Here is a 15,119-nt window from a genome sequence, read left to right as displayed (position 1 = left end):
CCCCCCCCCCCCCCCCCCCCCCTTGTGCCATATGAAAATTTCTTTTTTAAGAAAACATTTTCTTAAATGCAAAAATGTATAAATACTCTAAAGTCAAATAAAATACATGTGCAATCAAAACTAAGTCATAAAAAGTTCATCTTCACTTTGACTTCTTGGAAAGCTTTTGAGTTTTTGTACGTGTGTTTTTGTGCTGCTGAAAACACGAAACACGACAGTATGATGGTGTAGACCTTAATTAATATTAACAATAATTCAGTGTCCACCCTAAAATCCCTCAGGCTCAGAGTTTTACTGGCCCATGGACATTTTTATTGGCCTGCGAAAAAACTTTAATTTTTATATCTTTAAATATTAACACAATTTAATTGAGAGAGTATTTTATAGAAATTCACTTTCAGTCTAAAAATGTTATAACCCCTTGAAATAAATATGGTCTAGTGCATACCATGCCCCCCTTTAGACTCACCCCTGTTCGAGTCCATGTAAAAAAGGATGGCTGCCGTCAGCTTTCAGCAAACTTTATAATTTAATTTGGTGTCAGACCAAGTTAAAAGTTCATCTGCATATTTTAATACAGCTTCTGGAGGATTACTGCAGATTTTTCACTGTGGATGACAGCGTGACAGCGGATGGAGCAGCTACTGAGTTGGCTATTTTGGGTTTTTTTTCTCTAGTCAGAGTTTGTTGATGGGTGCTTACTTTTTCCCAGTAAAGTTTTTAAAGGTCATCTTCCACTGTTCATTAAACAAAATGTTGAAGCAGAGAATTTGTGTCGAAAATTTTTTGTAATCGAATTATTCGAAATACTCAATGAATCGTTGCAGCCCTAATGTAAACAATCCATGTTCTGCCTTTCTTGATTCCCTCAGAACCATCACTCCAGAGTCCAGTTCATGTATATTTTGGCACACCTCAGCCTCATACCCATTCCTCTCTGTTAGCCTTCCTTAAGAATGACATCTTGACAGCCACCCTTCTTCAGTGAACTGTAGATGGATCAGCTGAAGGGGTTGATGTATCTGTCAGGTCTTTGCCTGGTGTGTTTCCTATTTCTTAAGGACATGAGTTTTAGATGCTGTTCATCTAGATAGTTTTAGGTTGGCTATTATGTGTAGACACAACACTAGTTCATCTCTTGAGTTAGGGGCCATTTTTTGTGATTCAGTGATTCATACATCAGTGTTAGGTGGCAAACAACAAATAAAAAAAAACAAAAAACAAGTAAAAACAAAACATTCCTGTGAAAGTGGTCCGGTACAAGGACTAGATTGAAGAAGAGAAAAAGCAGTGGAATGAAAGAAAAGTTTAAAAGACCTTCTGCTCTAGAAAAGGCTCAAGAGCACATTAAAAATGACAGGAAAGTCTATCTAGCTGCTTTCTGTGTGTCTGTCTTTGTTATTGTTCCGAGTTGAAGGTGATTCAGCGTTTTTGCCCTTTCTGTGAACCACAGTTCTCAGTAGTGTTTGTGTGTGTTTGTGTGTTTTGTCTTCATCCTTTGATCGCAGAACATAGTTACCGTTCCTCAAAGCCCTCTGTGGAAAACCCCTAAGAGGGAATGTGTGTGTCTGCGTGTGCGTCTTATCTACACACCTAATTTTTCAGTCTAACAGAGCACCAAAACGCACAACTACCCTCTCTCTGCGCTTTAATCCCATCCAGCTGAATGGCACGGAGGGGAGAATCAAGAAACATGTAATCGGTATATGATGAGCTCCTCCGAGGGAACATATTATATGGGAGGCAGAGCTATTTGCGCTATTACACTCTCATTAACACAGTGAGCCTGCAATGAGGCATTTGCACAGTCATTAGTCAGTGAATTTTAAAAACAGGTGAATTTTATGCAACAGTCGTAGAGGAGAAGTGCGTGTTTGTGCGTACACCGAAGCTTTGCAGAGACTGTTGATCCAATGCAGTTATCTGAACCATCAACTTGTCCTCCCCGGGTGAGGTGTTTGATATGTAAATAGTTATAAAAGCAGTGATGTGGTTTCCCTCGGAGTACGAGAGCTGGGTGTTTGGGGTATTGACTCGAGCGTCTCCTTAGGATTTAGCAGCCACCTAGACAACGGCACACAGGCTGACAAAGGGAAGTGAAAGCACACAAGGTAAAGGCGGCTGAGTAGGTGAGCCGTGGTACTGTTGGTTTAATAAAGTCTGTAGATGATGTTGCTGTGGATCCTGTTCCGTAAGAGTTAGGGACGTGATTTTTTTTTTTTTTTCTGTTTGGTCTCAATAATGTCTGAAGGTAGATTTTCAAAAACTTCTTGTTGTCATTAAATTAAGAAAATACCTGCTATTACCTGCTACTGGCAGGTATAGAAGACAACACAGTACACTGACTCACACTGATACCGGCTGACTCAGTCATGGCAGTACATAACACTGAGCAACCCCTCTTTTCTATATATTTTGCTTCCAAGGAGCCAAACTTTATTGTAATTTTTTAAAGTGCTCTTGAGGCTTTCTGAAGGTCTTTTTAAATGTTTTATTTTTACATTGACTGCTTTTTGTCTCTTTTTCAGTCCAGTTCTTGTACTTGACTACTTGCTTAAAACTGACCTATGAATCATTCAATCACAAAAAGGCCCCTAATTCAAGTTATGAACAAGTGTTGTGTCTACACATTACAGACTTGAGTTGAATCTGTGAAAAATGTCAGAGATGACACAGTGACAGGCATAAAATAGTTTTTCTGCACCAACAAGGTGATTCCCAAATAGGTGTTAGCTGAAAACCTGGCATATGTCAGCATGGTGTGCATTTGTAGGCCTATAAAACTACAGCAGACGAACGGAATCTAAAAGTTAATTTCTTGATAAATGTCCTTGATAAATTGGGGAAAATTGTCTGACTCTTCTGTTGATCCATGTACTCTTCACTCAAGCCTCACTGGTCTCAGTGGAAGGGTGGCTGTCAAGAAAACTTTGTTAAGGAAGCGAAACGGAGAGAAAAGGCTCAAGTATGCCAAATTACACAAGAACCAGACTGCATTGGAAAATCAGTGTCAGCAGGTCTGATGGAGTGATGAATCCAAATTAGGATTTTTGCTTCGAATTTTTGTCAGTATGTGCAGAGGAGGTCAGACGAGAGCGGTAAAACTGAGTGTCTACAGTCTTCTGTAAAAGCTGGTGAAGGCTCAGTCATAGTTTGAGCCTGGACTTCAACATGACGCAGTGTGGACTAATCGTGACAGAGAAATGAACAAAAGGCAGCCAACACCAACAAAAGTGCTTTTTAAAGTCCCAGACAACTCCTCTTGATAATTACTTAAAAATGTTGCATGAAAGCTTGCCTATGTCATGATCTGTGTGCAGCAGGCAGGAGTGGAGGACCAACGTGCACGACTCAAGACAGCAAAATTAAACTGAGAGTGCAGCTTTTATTGCTGGACAGCAAAAGAACAGAAAACTAAATACGCTAGGAATCACAACAAGGTTTAACAGGCAGACACAACACACAGCCAGGTATGAGGGTGTGAACGTACATTAACGAGGTGACACAGGGCTTAAATACACACTGGAGTAATCAGGAAATGGGAGACAGGAGGGAAACGCAGCTGGGAGAAATCAGACTTAACAAGACAAGGGAAGCAAAACTAGACACACTGACATGAGACACGGACTTTCAAAGTAACACAGGAAACACAGCAGGCGCAGACTAGACACCGAACTACACTAACACAAGGATAATAATAATAATAGTCAGAACAGCACAACTAAGGAATCAGAACCTAAACCATAATACAGAATAATACAAAAACACAAGAAAAAGAAGATGCTGGGTCATTCTGACCCAGAACCTTGACAGCCTAAGCGTGCCATGTTAGAATTGTCTGTTTATGCCTTACGTAATGAAACTACTGCACACATTTCTCATTTCCCCAATAAAATATAAAGAAACGAGGGTGACTCAGTACTGTACGGCCTTATTAAAAGCATAAATCATATTCAATCAAATTAGTGTAAAATCCTTACATACCCAATCCACATTTCATAACAAGTGCCTGAAATTTGCAAATACTGTGAATATGTATCAAGAGTGTGGAACCCTGTGGTGTTCACTGTCAGGTTATGTATACTAGTAAATCGTAACTGTACCATCTTTTTATCAGGAGTCATACCGAGTGGCCACATGTTTCCAGTATAAGTATCAAGCCACAGAAGACCCCTATGGATTCGGTCATGGCTGTGTAAGAAGCTTTGCAGTGCCCCACTTACTCACATAGCATTCAGCCCTCACTGACACACAGACTGAATCGACTGACAGGCCTGTGGATGTGGCCATGCGAGCTACATGTCCCAGTGGCACTGTGCTAAATCTCGCCTTCCTTTTCTTACCTACAATAGCTTCAAATGGGGGCTTTCACAGCCAATGAGACAATGTGAAGAATACTCACATCTCTGTGAGAGATTAATTACTTTCTCCTTTTCATGGCAGCATTTTGCTGACGGTGGCTAAAAGTGGGTCGGCTGCTGTGTGCTGCTAACATTGGCTTTATCGGGGGGGAAGCGTCCACCTTAACAGGTGTTGCTGGTGGTGGTTTCGGGCGGTTTGTGTAGACACTGAAACCATATCAGAGGTTTGGCTAGAATATTTCCTAACAAACAAACAAACCATTATCAGTGTTTGATTGTATCTGCTCCCACTTTTAGAAAAAGACATTGGATCTTCTTGCTCTTAACTCTAAAGTTGCTCTACTTTCATTTTCTGGCTACGTAGCGTGCTGTTACTGAAGCTCTACACTCCATTGTGTCAGTCTTCTGTATATGAAGTATGTTAAGCAAAGGTCAGTGGATTGTTTGGGTTAGAGCTAGAGTGGAAGCTCCATCATGGGCAGGGTGGTATTTCCTGAAGCACTTGAATAAATTAGAGCCTGGAAGCCATGTCTCTGAAGACAGGATCCCGTAATCGCTCAAAAGACCTTTTTTTTAATTTGTTTTTTTTATACTAATATTCTGAAAAGACAGTTTTTGTCTGTTTGAATATTTTATAATCGACTAGAGTGATTAGATTTTGAGGTGTCTTTCAATATTTCTCTCCTTTTACTATAATAATATAATATTATTATATTTAATATAACAATAAGAAGTTGATTGTTATCTTTGAGACTCTAGCATTTTCTGGTTTGAGCTATTTTTATTATAAAAGTGAGAAAACGGGTTTGATCGTGATCCTTACTGCAAGTTAATGTTGCCTTCGTTCCCAAACTAGATCCCACTTTATTTATTTATTTGTGAAATCTTGGTGCACATTTTGCTTTATGTCTGTACCACCGTGATCAATATGGTAACAGCTGTCAGCACGAAGAAAGCGCATCTGTCGAGCAGAGAGTGATGAGCTTAAAAAAGAACACGAAAAAGTTTGTTTGTCCCAGTTGAGTCGTGTTTGTGTCGGTTTCCCATTCCAACCTGTTTCTAGATTCGCTGCATTAGCCTAGCGTCACTTCTTTTATACACCCCTCTCCTTCTGTACGCGCTTGCGAGGCTCATTATCTGTCATTGTCTCCTTATCTTCATCTGTTGTTCAGTTGCTGCGATGAGGGGAGAGCCGTCGGTGCATACCGTCAGTTCTTTGCCACAAAATGTCTTCAAAGCTTCCAAGTTCCGTGAAAGAAGTTTGAGAGAAGGCGTAAAATATGTCCCGATTGTGTTATGGTTGGATGGATTCAAGCTCTTCCTTTATGATGAATTGATTATTGTCCTTGAACATAATCGTTCACTCCCCCGCCGTTAAAAGTCGTTCCGTGAAATTGAGGAAGACTTGAGTTTCGAATCGGTCACACAGCACATCAGACTTCATCTTTAATTCATGGCCAACCCTCAACTTACCTTGAGATATGCAAGAGTGCAGCTGGGGTGAAAAAAAGCTGACTGGACATTTTTATACATTAATCATCATCGTGAGCTGCTTAAGAGAGTTTTCATCTCAGCTGAAAATCTCATTTGGATTGGAAATTATGCACACATTTTGTATGGTTTGGTAGAGGAATAAAAGACTAAGCTGAATTTTGTATTAGCGCATCTGCCCGGGGATCCATCGCTGACTTTAAATGTGTTTGAATTTGTTTGTGGAGACGGGTGGATCACTCCCCTCCCATAATAGCTTAAATTTGTAGAGCTTTCTTCTTTTATGTTCATTTTTCTTCCTTACAGATTATTTCCAAGTTCTGGGGGCTATACCAAGCATACCGCATCAATGCATCACTTGATATTGTGCATTTGTAGGACCACAGGTTTATCTAACTACTCGTCCAGATTTAATAGTGTTTAATGAAGCAGTGATGTATAGGCAAAATAAGAATTAATCGATTTTATGTGAGAAGCTGGGTGACTTTCTTTCATACTGAGATATAGTGCCTTTCTGGTATGCTTGTACTTTTATATAGAAAGTGTATTTGTTGTCTATATTAGATGCCATAAATTAGATTACAAGATTTTCAAGCAGCTCCACGCAAACAACATTTGTAACTGATCATTTAGATGGTGCCTAACAAATTTTTCGCCCTATGACAGCTGGGATAGGCTCCAGCGCCCCCTGCGACCCTGAAAAGGATAAGCGGAAGCGAATGGATGGATGGATGGACTAACAAATTTTATTTTTCTATTTTCCTTTCAAATAATTTAACTTCTTCAGATCTTTAAAAAACACTATAATGTACAGCACCCAGGAATTTAGATGACTCTTTAGGTTTGCCATTCAAACCTGGCATGCTGTTATGCATCCTGTGCAGAGGGGTTACAAGCAGACTCAGATTATTACTAAAGAGCCAAGGCCCAAAAATAGGTTGTGAACTCAAACTTGACTTCCTGCTATTACCAGCACTTATATTTTGTGTCAGCTGGACTCACATCAACAACATTAATGTCACTTTTTGTTTAGAATTTAAAATACTAAAACTGTGTCTTGATTTTGTCCAGGTGGAGCCAGTGTGTGGGCCATTACTCCCGAGGAGAGGGCAAAACATGACAAACAGTTTGAGACCCTCTCCCCCGTCCTCGGTTACATCTCAGGTAGGCTGTTCTCATAAGAAACAGACTGTTTAACGGGAGGTTGTGTCATTAGCAGTAAGTGAGCTGCATATGTTTTTTTTTTTTTTTGTTTACCTGCAGGAGAACAAGCAAGAAAATTCTTCCTGCAGTCCGGCCTGCCTGCTTCTGTCCTGGCTGAGATTTGGTAAGCACTGACTGACAACTTGACAAAGTTCTTGTCACAACTCAATGCTGAGCAGGAGCAAGTGGGTCAGTAGGGCCAAGATTTTGTTACACTGGCTTGCATTCAGCTTCCTGTTGAGCATTTATTTCCTTCACAGCCTGCCACACCTAGTAAACTATGTGAGTGAAGAGAGGGCGGGGGCGTCCTGTAATTAGAACTCGCTTTCTGTGTGTGTGTGCGTGTGCGTGTGTGTGTGTGTGAAATGAGACTGGAATTCAATCCCACCACAACCTTGTCCCCAGTGATTTTTTTTCTATTGTTTCAATAAAGAGGGAAAGAAAAATAGGAATGTACACTTTGCTACACACAGATCATTACATACTCCAGATTTTCTTCTTCCCCTCCTTTAGGAACTTAGCCGACATGGACAGTGATGGGAAAATGGACAAAGTGGAGTTTTCCATTGCTATGAAGCTCATCAAACTTAAACTTCAAGGACGCAACTTGCCCTCCGCTTTGCCAGTCGTCATGAAGCAGCCTCCTGCTTCCAATTGCGGTTCAACCGTCGCTTCCTCAGCACGATTTGGTACAAGCATGTTTTTCTCCAAAATTAGATAATTATGCATTTGAAAAAATTACAAAATGATTGATTTTTTTGTGTGTTTCCTCCATATAGGAATGGGTTCTATGCCAAACCTGTCAATTGGTCTGTCATCCATGTCAGCTATGTCAGCCATGCCCATCCTCACACCCATCCCAGTTAACCCCCCCATGCCCTCAATGCAACCCCTGTTGCCAACGCCTGTGACTCTGCCACTTATCACCCCGCTTGGAAACTGTGGGCTCCACAACGGCACCCTCCTCACCCCACCACTCGTTCCTAACAACGCAGGTTGGTTCTGCAGTGGGAACCATTCTGGGCAAAACAAAATAGATAACGATCAATGGATTAGCTCCAGCAATGAGCCTAAAAGTGAACATAGGCTGAAGATATTGAGTCATGCTCCAGAGCCATTTCATTTCATTTTACTTAATGACGATATTTCAGTGACACACATCAATGTTATCTTGTTCACAAGCAAATAAAGCCACTGCAGTTGTAATCTGCTCATAACTTTGCACATTGCATAACAAGGTCCCATGACCTGATTGCACTTATTGCTTGCATAAACCGATATTATAAATTCCTTTAAAAATGACACTCAGCAAAAAGCTGATTAACAAACCAGTATAGTAGGAAGATTTTACATTTCACAAAAATAAAACAAAGTACCAAAAAAATTAGAGCCTGACTAATTTATTAGAACTTATGAGAAAAAAACAATTTTAAATAGTCTCTTTATGCACTTTGTTACTAGCAGCCTGTCATAAATAGATTATGAATGGAACAAAAGATAGCTGTCGTCCAAAGAAGAGCTTTGAATGTAATTTCAAAAGCCTGAAGGCTACTTAAAGAAATTACCAGAAAGTTGACTTAAGATAATTTAGACTGTGTTGAAGACTAACAGTAATTTTGCCAAAAAGTGACTTAAAAACTTGTTTTAAAAAAAAACAATTATATCGAATTATCGGCTTTTTAAATGACCAGTTATCGTCTTAAAAATCATATATCAGTATGGCTCTAATAAGGAGCATCCATTTAAATGATCAGATTGTTTCAGCTATGTTAGCCTAATCATATTTCCAAATATGTTCCAACTTTGAAACGCATACTTGCAAAACTTTTAAGTATCGCCACCATCTTCACCACCGAAAATGTTTCTGATGATTCACCAAAACCAGCTCTCTGCAAAGTAAAAATAAATAAATAAACCAAAAATCACCTGTCAGCTAATCAACTAACCCCAGTTTACCCAACATAAATGTTTGGTGTAATTCAGTAACATGACTTGGTTGCGTGTGAAATGAAATACGCAGATTTGTATTTTGATAAAGCTGAAATCTGCAACTTCTTTGCTCCTGCTTTTTTAGCAGCTTTGCAGGGAGATTAGATTTTTGTTGAACAGTATGGAGCATGGTGCATACAGGATTTTATTTATTTAATTTGTTAATATTTTATGTGTAAGGGTCAGTTATTCATGTCCTGAGCTTCAGTGGTGCAGTAAAGCAGTGAGGATTACGCTTGGAACATGAAAGAGCTGCACCTTATCTTTCTACTCCCTCAAGTCTTATATTGGTCTTGTGATGCGTGCATGCTTTGCATTTAGTATAGGCATATCTGTCTATATATATATATATATATATATATATGTATATATATATATATATATATATATATATATGTATGTATATATATATATATATATATATATATATATATGTGTATATATATATATGTATATATATATATATATATATATATATATATATATATATATATATATATATGTGTGTGTGTGTGTGTGAGATGCAGCACTGCAGCTTTTCACACACTCAGTGTTCGCTGCAGTTCAGATAGGAAAGTTAATTTATATCAACTGTGGGAACATATATGTTATATATACATTAGCAGTTCTTCTGTTTGGATTTCTCTTACATCTCAGTCTGTTCTCTTCATTTCTCACCTCCTCCATCTGTTCCGTGGCCATTCTCTTTAATCTTACTCAGTCTGTTCCAGTACGATTTCTGGCTGTGAAATGAGCAATCTAATAAGAGTTAGTGTGAGATTAGCCTTTTATTTGGTGTTCCTCCTCCATTTTTCTCTCTCTCCCTCTCTGATGAAAATATATCAGTGCCACAGCTCTTGAGACTCTCTTTAGCAAGTGGTTGCAGCCAACCACAATCTCTTACCCAGATGTTAATAACCTTGCTGGTTGAGGTCTGTGTGCAGCGACTGTAAAGTATGAGCAGATAAGATTAGACGTACGTACCACCAAGGGCAGCAGCAGTCTGCATGTTCGCAGAATGTCATAAATTGATCTGGATATAGTACCATGTGTAAACTGAAACATTCTTTTGAATTTCCCAAATGGAGATTTTACCATTAACAGAGTGTCTCCAACTGCATTTACAGGACTTCCTCTCTCTGGCTTCTCCTCTCCTATGGCCTTCTCCCCGTCCACTGGCATGTCAAAGGCCAACTCTCTACTCGACCTGGGATCGAGCAGGTGAGATTATTACTGAGCAAATTACTAAACTGTTATTAGCATGTAATAAAGATGTGCTTGGGCTCTAGGAAAATGCTTTCAAACTAAGCAAGATCTCAATCCAGTAGAGCTCCTTTGAGATGTGGCGCAACGGGAGATTCGGATCAATGCTGCATGTGTGTACTACATAAGTGAAGTCATGCTGAAAGACGAATTTAGAAATATTTATGTCAGTTAAATTTAGGGTTTACTGGTTTTAAAACATCCCGTTTGTTATCTACACACGCTTGTTTGAGCACTCAGACAGATGCAGTCATGCCGTGATTTCAGCAGGAAAGGGTTGAGAATTAGAGCACAAACAGAGATGAAACTCCCAGATAACACTGAGTACAGGAAAAACATTTTGAAATCAGAGGGTTTTGGCAATAGCAGGAAGTTGTCTTGTTTAGAGTCGAAAACGTCAGAGAACAGGAATCCAAAAGCATTCTCAATGGGCGAGGTCATTATAGATCTTAAATGCTTAGAATGCTATGAAGGTTTATTAGTCATGACTATTTTTCTGAGCAACTACAATGTTTTTTTTTGTAAATGTTATATAGTCATCTGTCTATAGTCACCTAGACATAAGGTAGGTAGATCATTGGTCCCTGTGGTCTCCATAAGCCACTGTGTCCCCATTTCAGTCATTCCTATTCAGGGTAAGATATTAGGTAACATAAAACAGGCAAACAAAATGTTAAATAAGTTACTTGAATCTTCGTCACCAGAAATAAGCCCAAATTGCTGCTGCAGCTTAAAACATGTGGGGGTTGTTTGTTTTTTTAGCTGGTGACTTTAGGGGAATTAGGCCATCACATCAATGATCTCATAGTGTGTCATTTCATACTGTTTTGTGCCCACTGAATAGATGTTTTTTCTTTGTTTTTGGCCTGCTCACTTCTAAAATGAAATCAAAATTGAATTTTAGCTCATGTCTAAAATGAAATATAAGACTGCGACTAGAGGGGTTTGTAGTTTTACTTATGTGCCAGTGAAGCTTTCATCTCCGTTTTGGCATGATGTACTTTAATATCAGCCGAGGTTTGGAAGGTCCTCTTGCAGTTTCTCTGACAGCCAAGTCCTCTTGAATATCTAATATCCTTTGTCCACCTCATGGTGTTTTGAGTGGGTTTGGAAAACAACGCAAATAGTATCTGATTTCATTGTTTTGAATAGCTTAGTGCTTCACACAATAAGCCCTGACCTCAGGTGTAGGTGGTAAGGAAAGCATTATTAAGGGCACCAGCATACCAAGAAGTAAAATAGATGCAGTTTAATCCCACAGCTGCTTTTACCTTCCAGTTCTAGCTGTTAGACTTTCTAATATTAGGACAGATGCTTGATAGTTCTTTGAGGTTTTTCCGGTCTGTGCTTCTGCAATCTTATTACTGTGCGTATATACACCCAGAAAAACAATGCTTTGGCATCTCCTGTTGTCTTTCTGAAACCTTAATGAGTGTTGCAAGTTCCCACTCTGCTACAATTTTCAACCATGACTATCATGTGGTCTGGCATACTCATTATGGACTGGTATTTATATAGCACTTTACTTGTCTCACTGACTACTAGCCAAATGTAACCATACATTTATAACATGATTTATTCTATAAACTTTAAGCACTTTATCTGCTTCATATCCAGGAGTCAACAGTTAACTAACATGCATGTATTTGGACTGTAAGAATAAGGACCTAGAGTAAACCCAGTTTGAGCCAGCCACTTGATAGCGCTAACAATTCAACCACCGCACCCCACCGAATGGCTGATTATGATAACCCGAAAGTATGATGTTGTCTTGTTTCATTGTCCAAAAGTCATTGTCTGCTTAGCTGTTTGCGCCAGCTTCCTCTGCAGTTAATTAAGAGCTGAGAAATAACACCGGGGAGTCTCCAAGCAATTAGTGGTCTAAGGAGAAAGAAAAAGGCTGATCATATATAATATAATAATAATATTTTTTCAGTTCCCTTTAGGTGATTTGTTGACATATAGACACACCTTTCTTGTCTCTTACCATAGTTCCAATTCCTCCTCCACCACATCTTTGGCCAGTAACTCCCCAAAGATGGGCGCTAGTGATTGGGCCGTTTCTCAGGCCTCAAGACTCAAGTACCGTCAGCAGTTCAACACACTAGACAAGCTCATGACCGGCTACTTATCAGGTAAGTCCTGTGCACACACAAACATACGCGCATGAATTTAAACAAACATGAAATTCTCAGGACCACTAGGCTCCACATGAGTGCTCCTGTCAGAGTTTAAAAGCGAACAATTTAGGGTCAGTTTCACTTTGCACACATGCACTCCCGTTCTCCTGTAATTGCTCTTAACTGCACTTAACAGAACTTGGAAAGCACACAAACGTATTCACTGTAAGAGTTCACGTTGCTGTTCTGATCTGATCTACGTGTTACTTTGCAGGACCTCAGGTTAGAAATGCACTGATGGCATCAAATCTGACGCAGACTCAGTTAGCTACCATCTGGTGAGTGTAATGTGTGTATGTTTGTGTATGTTCTTGCCTATCTATCGTAGTGAGGACCAGTGACAGTTTATGACCATTGAAGTAAGGACATTTTGGTAAAGTGAGGACCCTTTTGCCGCTTTCCCCTATTTTTTTCAAGACCTCAAAGTCTGTGAAGTCTGTTTTAGGTTAAAGGTTAGAATTTGCTAATTTTACCCGTAAACTAGAGTTAAGAGGAGAGTTTACTTAAGTAAAAGCATGGAACTATATTAAGTGAAATACTGTGTACCACTCTTTAATGGTCAGATAATTGATTATGTGCTTCAATAATAAAATTGAGCTCTGCAGACAACGTAAATACCAACGCTGACTGTGTTAAAAGAGTTTAACCACTTATAAAGTTGGCTTTGAAGCATTTCTAATTTGACTATACAGTACTGTGCAAAAATCTCAAGCCATCCCTCATTTCATTATACTGTTAGGAAATGGGAAATAGGTGCAAACATAAATTCTGTATATGAGGCAAAAGCAGAGTTTGTACAGTTTGAGCAAGTTTAAAAGTCAATATTTGATATGTGTTTATTCTACAACACGTTCCTTAGGCAAGCAATCTTCCAGACTTCTTGAAGGACATTCAAGGAATCAGGATGCTGGCTGCCTGTTCGCTGTCAGTTTGACACAGGTTGCTGGTAACAAAGTGCCTAAACAGACAATTTGCTAAGTTTTATGTTATGCGTACACCCAACACTAGTTTATCCCTTGAGCGAGTACACCTCTTTCATGCTTGAATAATTCATAGGTCAGAGTTAAGTGGCTTAAAAAACAACAGCAACAACAAAAAAATTAGTCTGAAAATGGCTAATACATGGATTAGACTGAAAATGAGGTCAAAAGTAGCCAACTTCTAAAGAAACAGACTTTCAGAAAGCCTGGAGAACTAGTGCTCAAAACCACTTTAAAATATAGAGGAAAGTCTGGCTCCTTGGCAGCAAAATATAAAGAAATGAAGGGTGACTCACGACTTTTGCATCGTACTGTATTTTATTGGAACTGTGAGCCACAAAAGGAGCAAATAACACATTTGAAGTAATAAGACTCAGTAGTATTTTATAAACGTTATAGCTGTAATATCTGACAGTACTAAGAACATTACTTATTATCTGAAACCATTTGTTTGCAGTGATGATCCCCTCATTCTCCTCCGCTTTATCAGCTGATGAATGTCTGTGAGCCCAGTACTCTTGATTTATATCCCAAGTTTCCTTCCACTACTGTCCCAATGCCAGAAACAGCAGAAGGATGCTTGCAGTGAAAAATCTCTAACTTCATTATCTTCTCACCATGATGTTCTTATTGACACACAGCACTGTGTGATTTGTCTGTAGGACCTTGGCAGATGTGGATAAGGATGGCCAGCTGCAGGCTGATGAGTTCATTCTGGCCATGCACCTGGTGGACATGGCTAAGACGGGCCGCCCTCTACCACTCACTCTGCCACAAGACCTAGTACCACCCTCTCTGAGGTAACACAGAGATTCATTTACAATTTTTTTAAAAAATTAACCAAATAGATAAATGAACAAATGTTCTTTTTGCTTTTGTTACAGAGGAGGAATTAAATCCAATGAGCTTGTTAATGGAACAGGGCCCTACATAACTCCCTGTTTAATAGACACAGCAGAGATAGAACCTGCTCAAAAGAACAAGAGCAGCGGTATGGCTTTGTGAATTCTGCATGTTTTGTTCCATTGGACGTCCTCTGTCTTACTTTGTAATACACCTATTTCTTTCCCCTCCTCTTAGTGTCCTTTGAGGACAAGCTGAAGGAGAACTTTGCAAAGGGAAGCGCAGAGCTGGAGAAACGACGTCTAGCTCTTGAGGAGCAGCAGAAGAAGGAGAAGGAGAAGAGAGAGAGGGAGGAGAGAGAGGCTCAAGAACGGAGGGAGAGGGAGGCCAGGGAGCTGGAGAACCGGAGGAGGCTGGAGGAGGAGAGGCGGCTGGAGAGGCAGAGAGAAATGGAGCGACAAAGGGAAGAGGAGAGGCTGAGAGAGCTGGAGAGGAAGGAGGTGAGTGCCGGAGCAGTCGGGTGATGCTGTCTGGGATCGATGGTCTTCTCTGATAACCTTCTGTCTTCATACTTCCAGGCAGCGAAGCAGGAGATGGAGCGCCAGCGGAGGGACGAGTGGGAGCGTGCGAAAAGAGAGGAGCTGGGCAGGAAGAAAGAGGGGGAGCAAGAGGAGATCTCTCGACTAAGGGCGAAAAAGAAGAGTCTGGAGTTGGAGCTAGAGGCTGTGGTGAGGCTACATTAACACTTATAAATATTCACACCTACAATTCACAGTGCTAATCAAAGCATGGGTGCACCATGATATCAT

General features: G+C 39.9%; 1 protein-coding gene across 4 annotated transcripts in view; it reads left to right on the top strand.

Moving 5' to 3' along the window:
* The window catches only part of itsn2a (intersectin 2a), a 45,143-nt gene that overhangs the window by 10,363 nt on the left and 19,661 nt on the right, over positions 1-15,119 (top strand). For all 4 annotated transcript variants that reach the window (XM_026193949.1, XM_026193952.1, XM_026193951.1 and 1 more), the window contains exons 3-13: positions 6,924-7,016; positions 7,116-7,179; positions 7,569-7,744; positions 7,835-8,050; positions 10,172-10,265; positions 12,300-12,442; positions 12,702-12,765; positions 14,130-14,267; positions 14,352-14,458; positions 14,548-14,810; positions 14,889-15,038. In XM_026193949.1, coding sequence (XP_026049734.1) covers positions 6,924-7,016; positions 7,116-7,179; positions 7,569-7,744; positions 7,835-8,050; positions 10,172-10,265; positions 12,300-12,442; positions 12,702-12,765; positions 14,130-14,267; positions 14,352-14,458; positions 14,548-14,810; positions 14,889-15,038 — 1,508 coding nt within the window. The remainder of the gene's footprint in view (positions 1-6,923; positions 7,017-7,115; positions 7,180-7,568; positions 7,745-7,834; positions 8,051-10,171; positions 10,266-12,299; positions 12,443-12,701; positions 12,766-14,129; positions 14,268-14,351; positions 14,459-14,547; positions 14,811-14,888; positions 15,039-15,119) is intronic.

This window comes from Astatotilapia calliptera, chromosome 15 (assembly GCF_900246225.1).
Source record: "Astatotilapia calliptera chromosome 15, fAstCal1.2, whole genome shotgun sequence".
NCBI lineage: Eukaryota > Metazoa > Chordata > Actinopteri > Cichliformes > Cichlidae > Astatotilapia > Astatotilapia calliptera.
The sequence above is the reverse complement of the archived record's forward strand: the minus strand, read 5'-3'. Positions and strand labels throughout refer to the sequence as shown.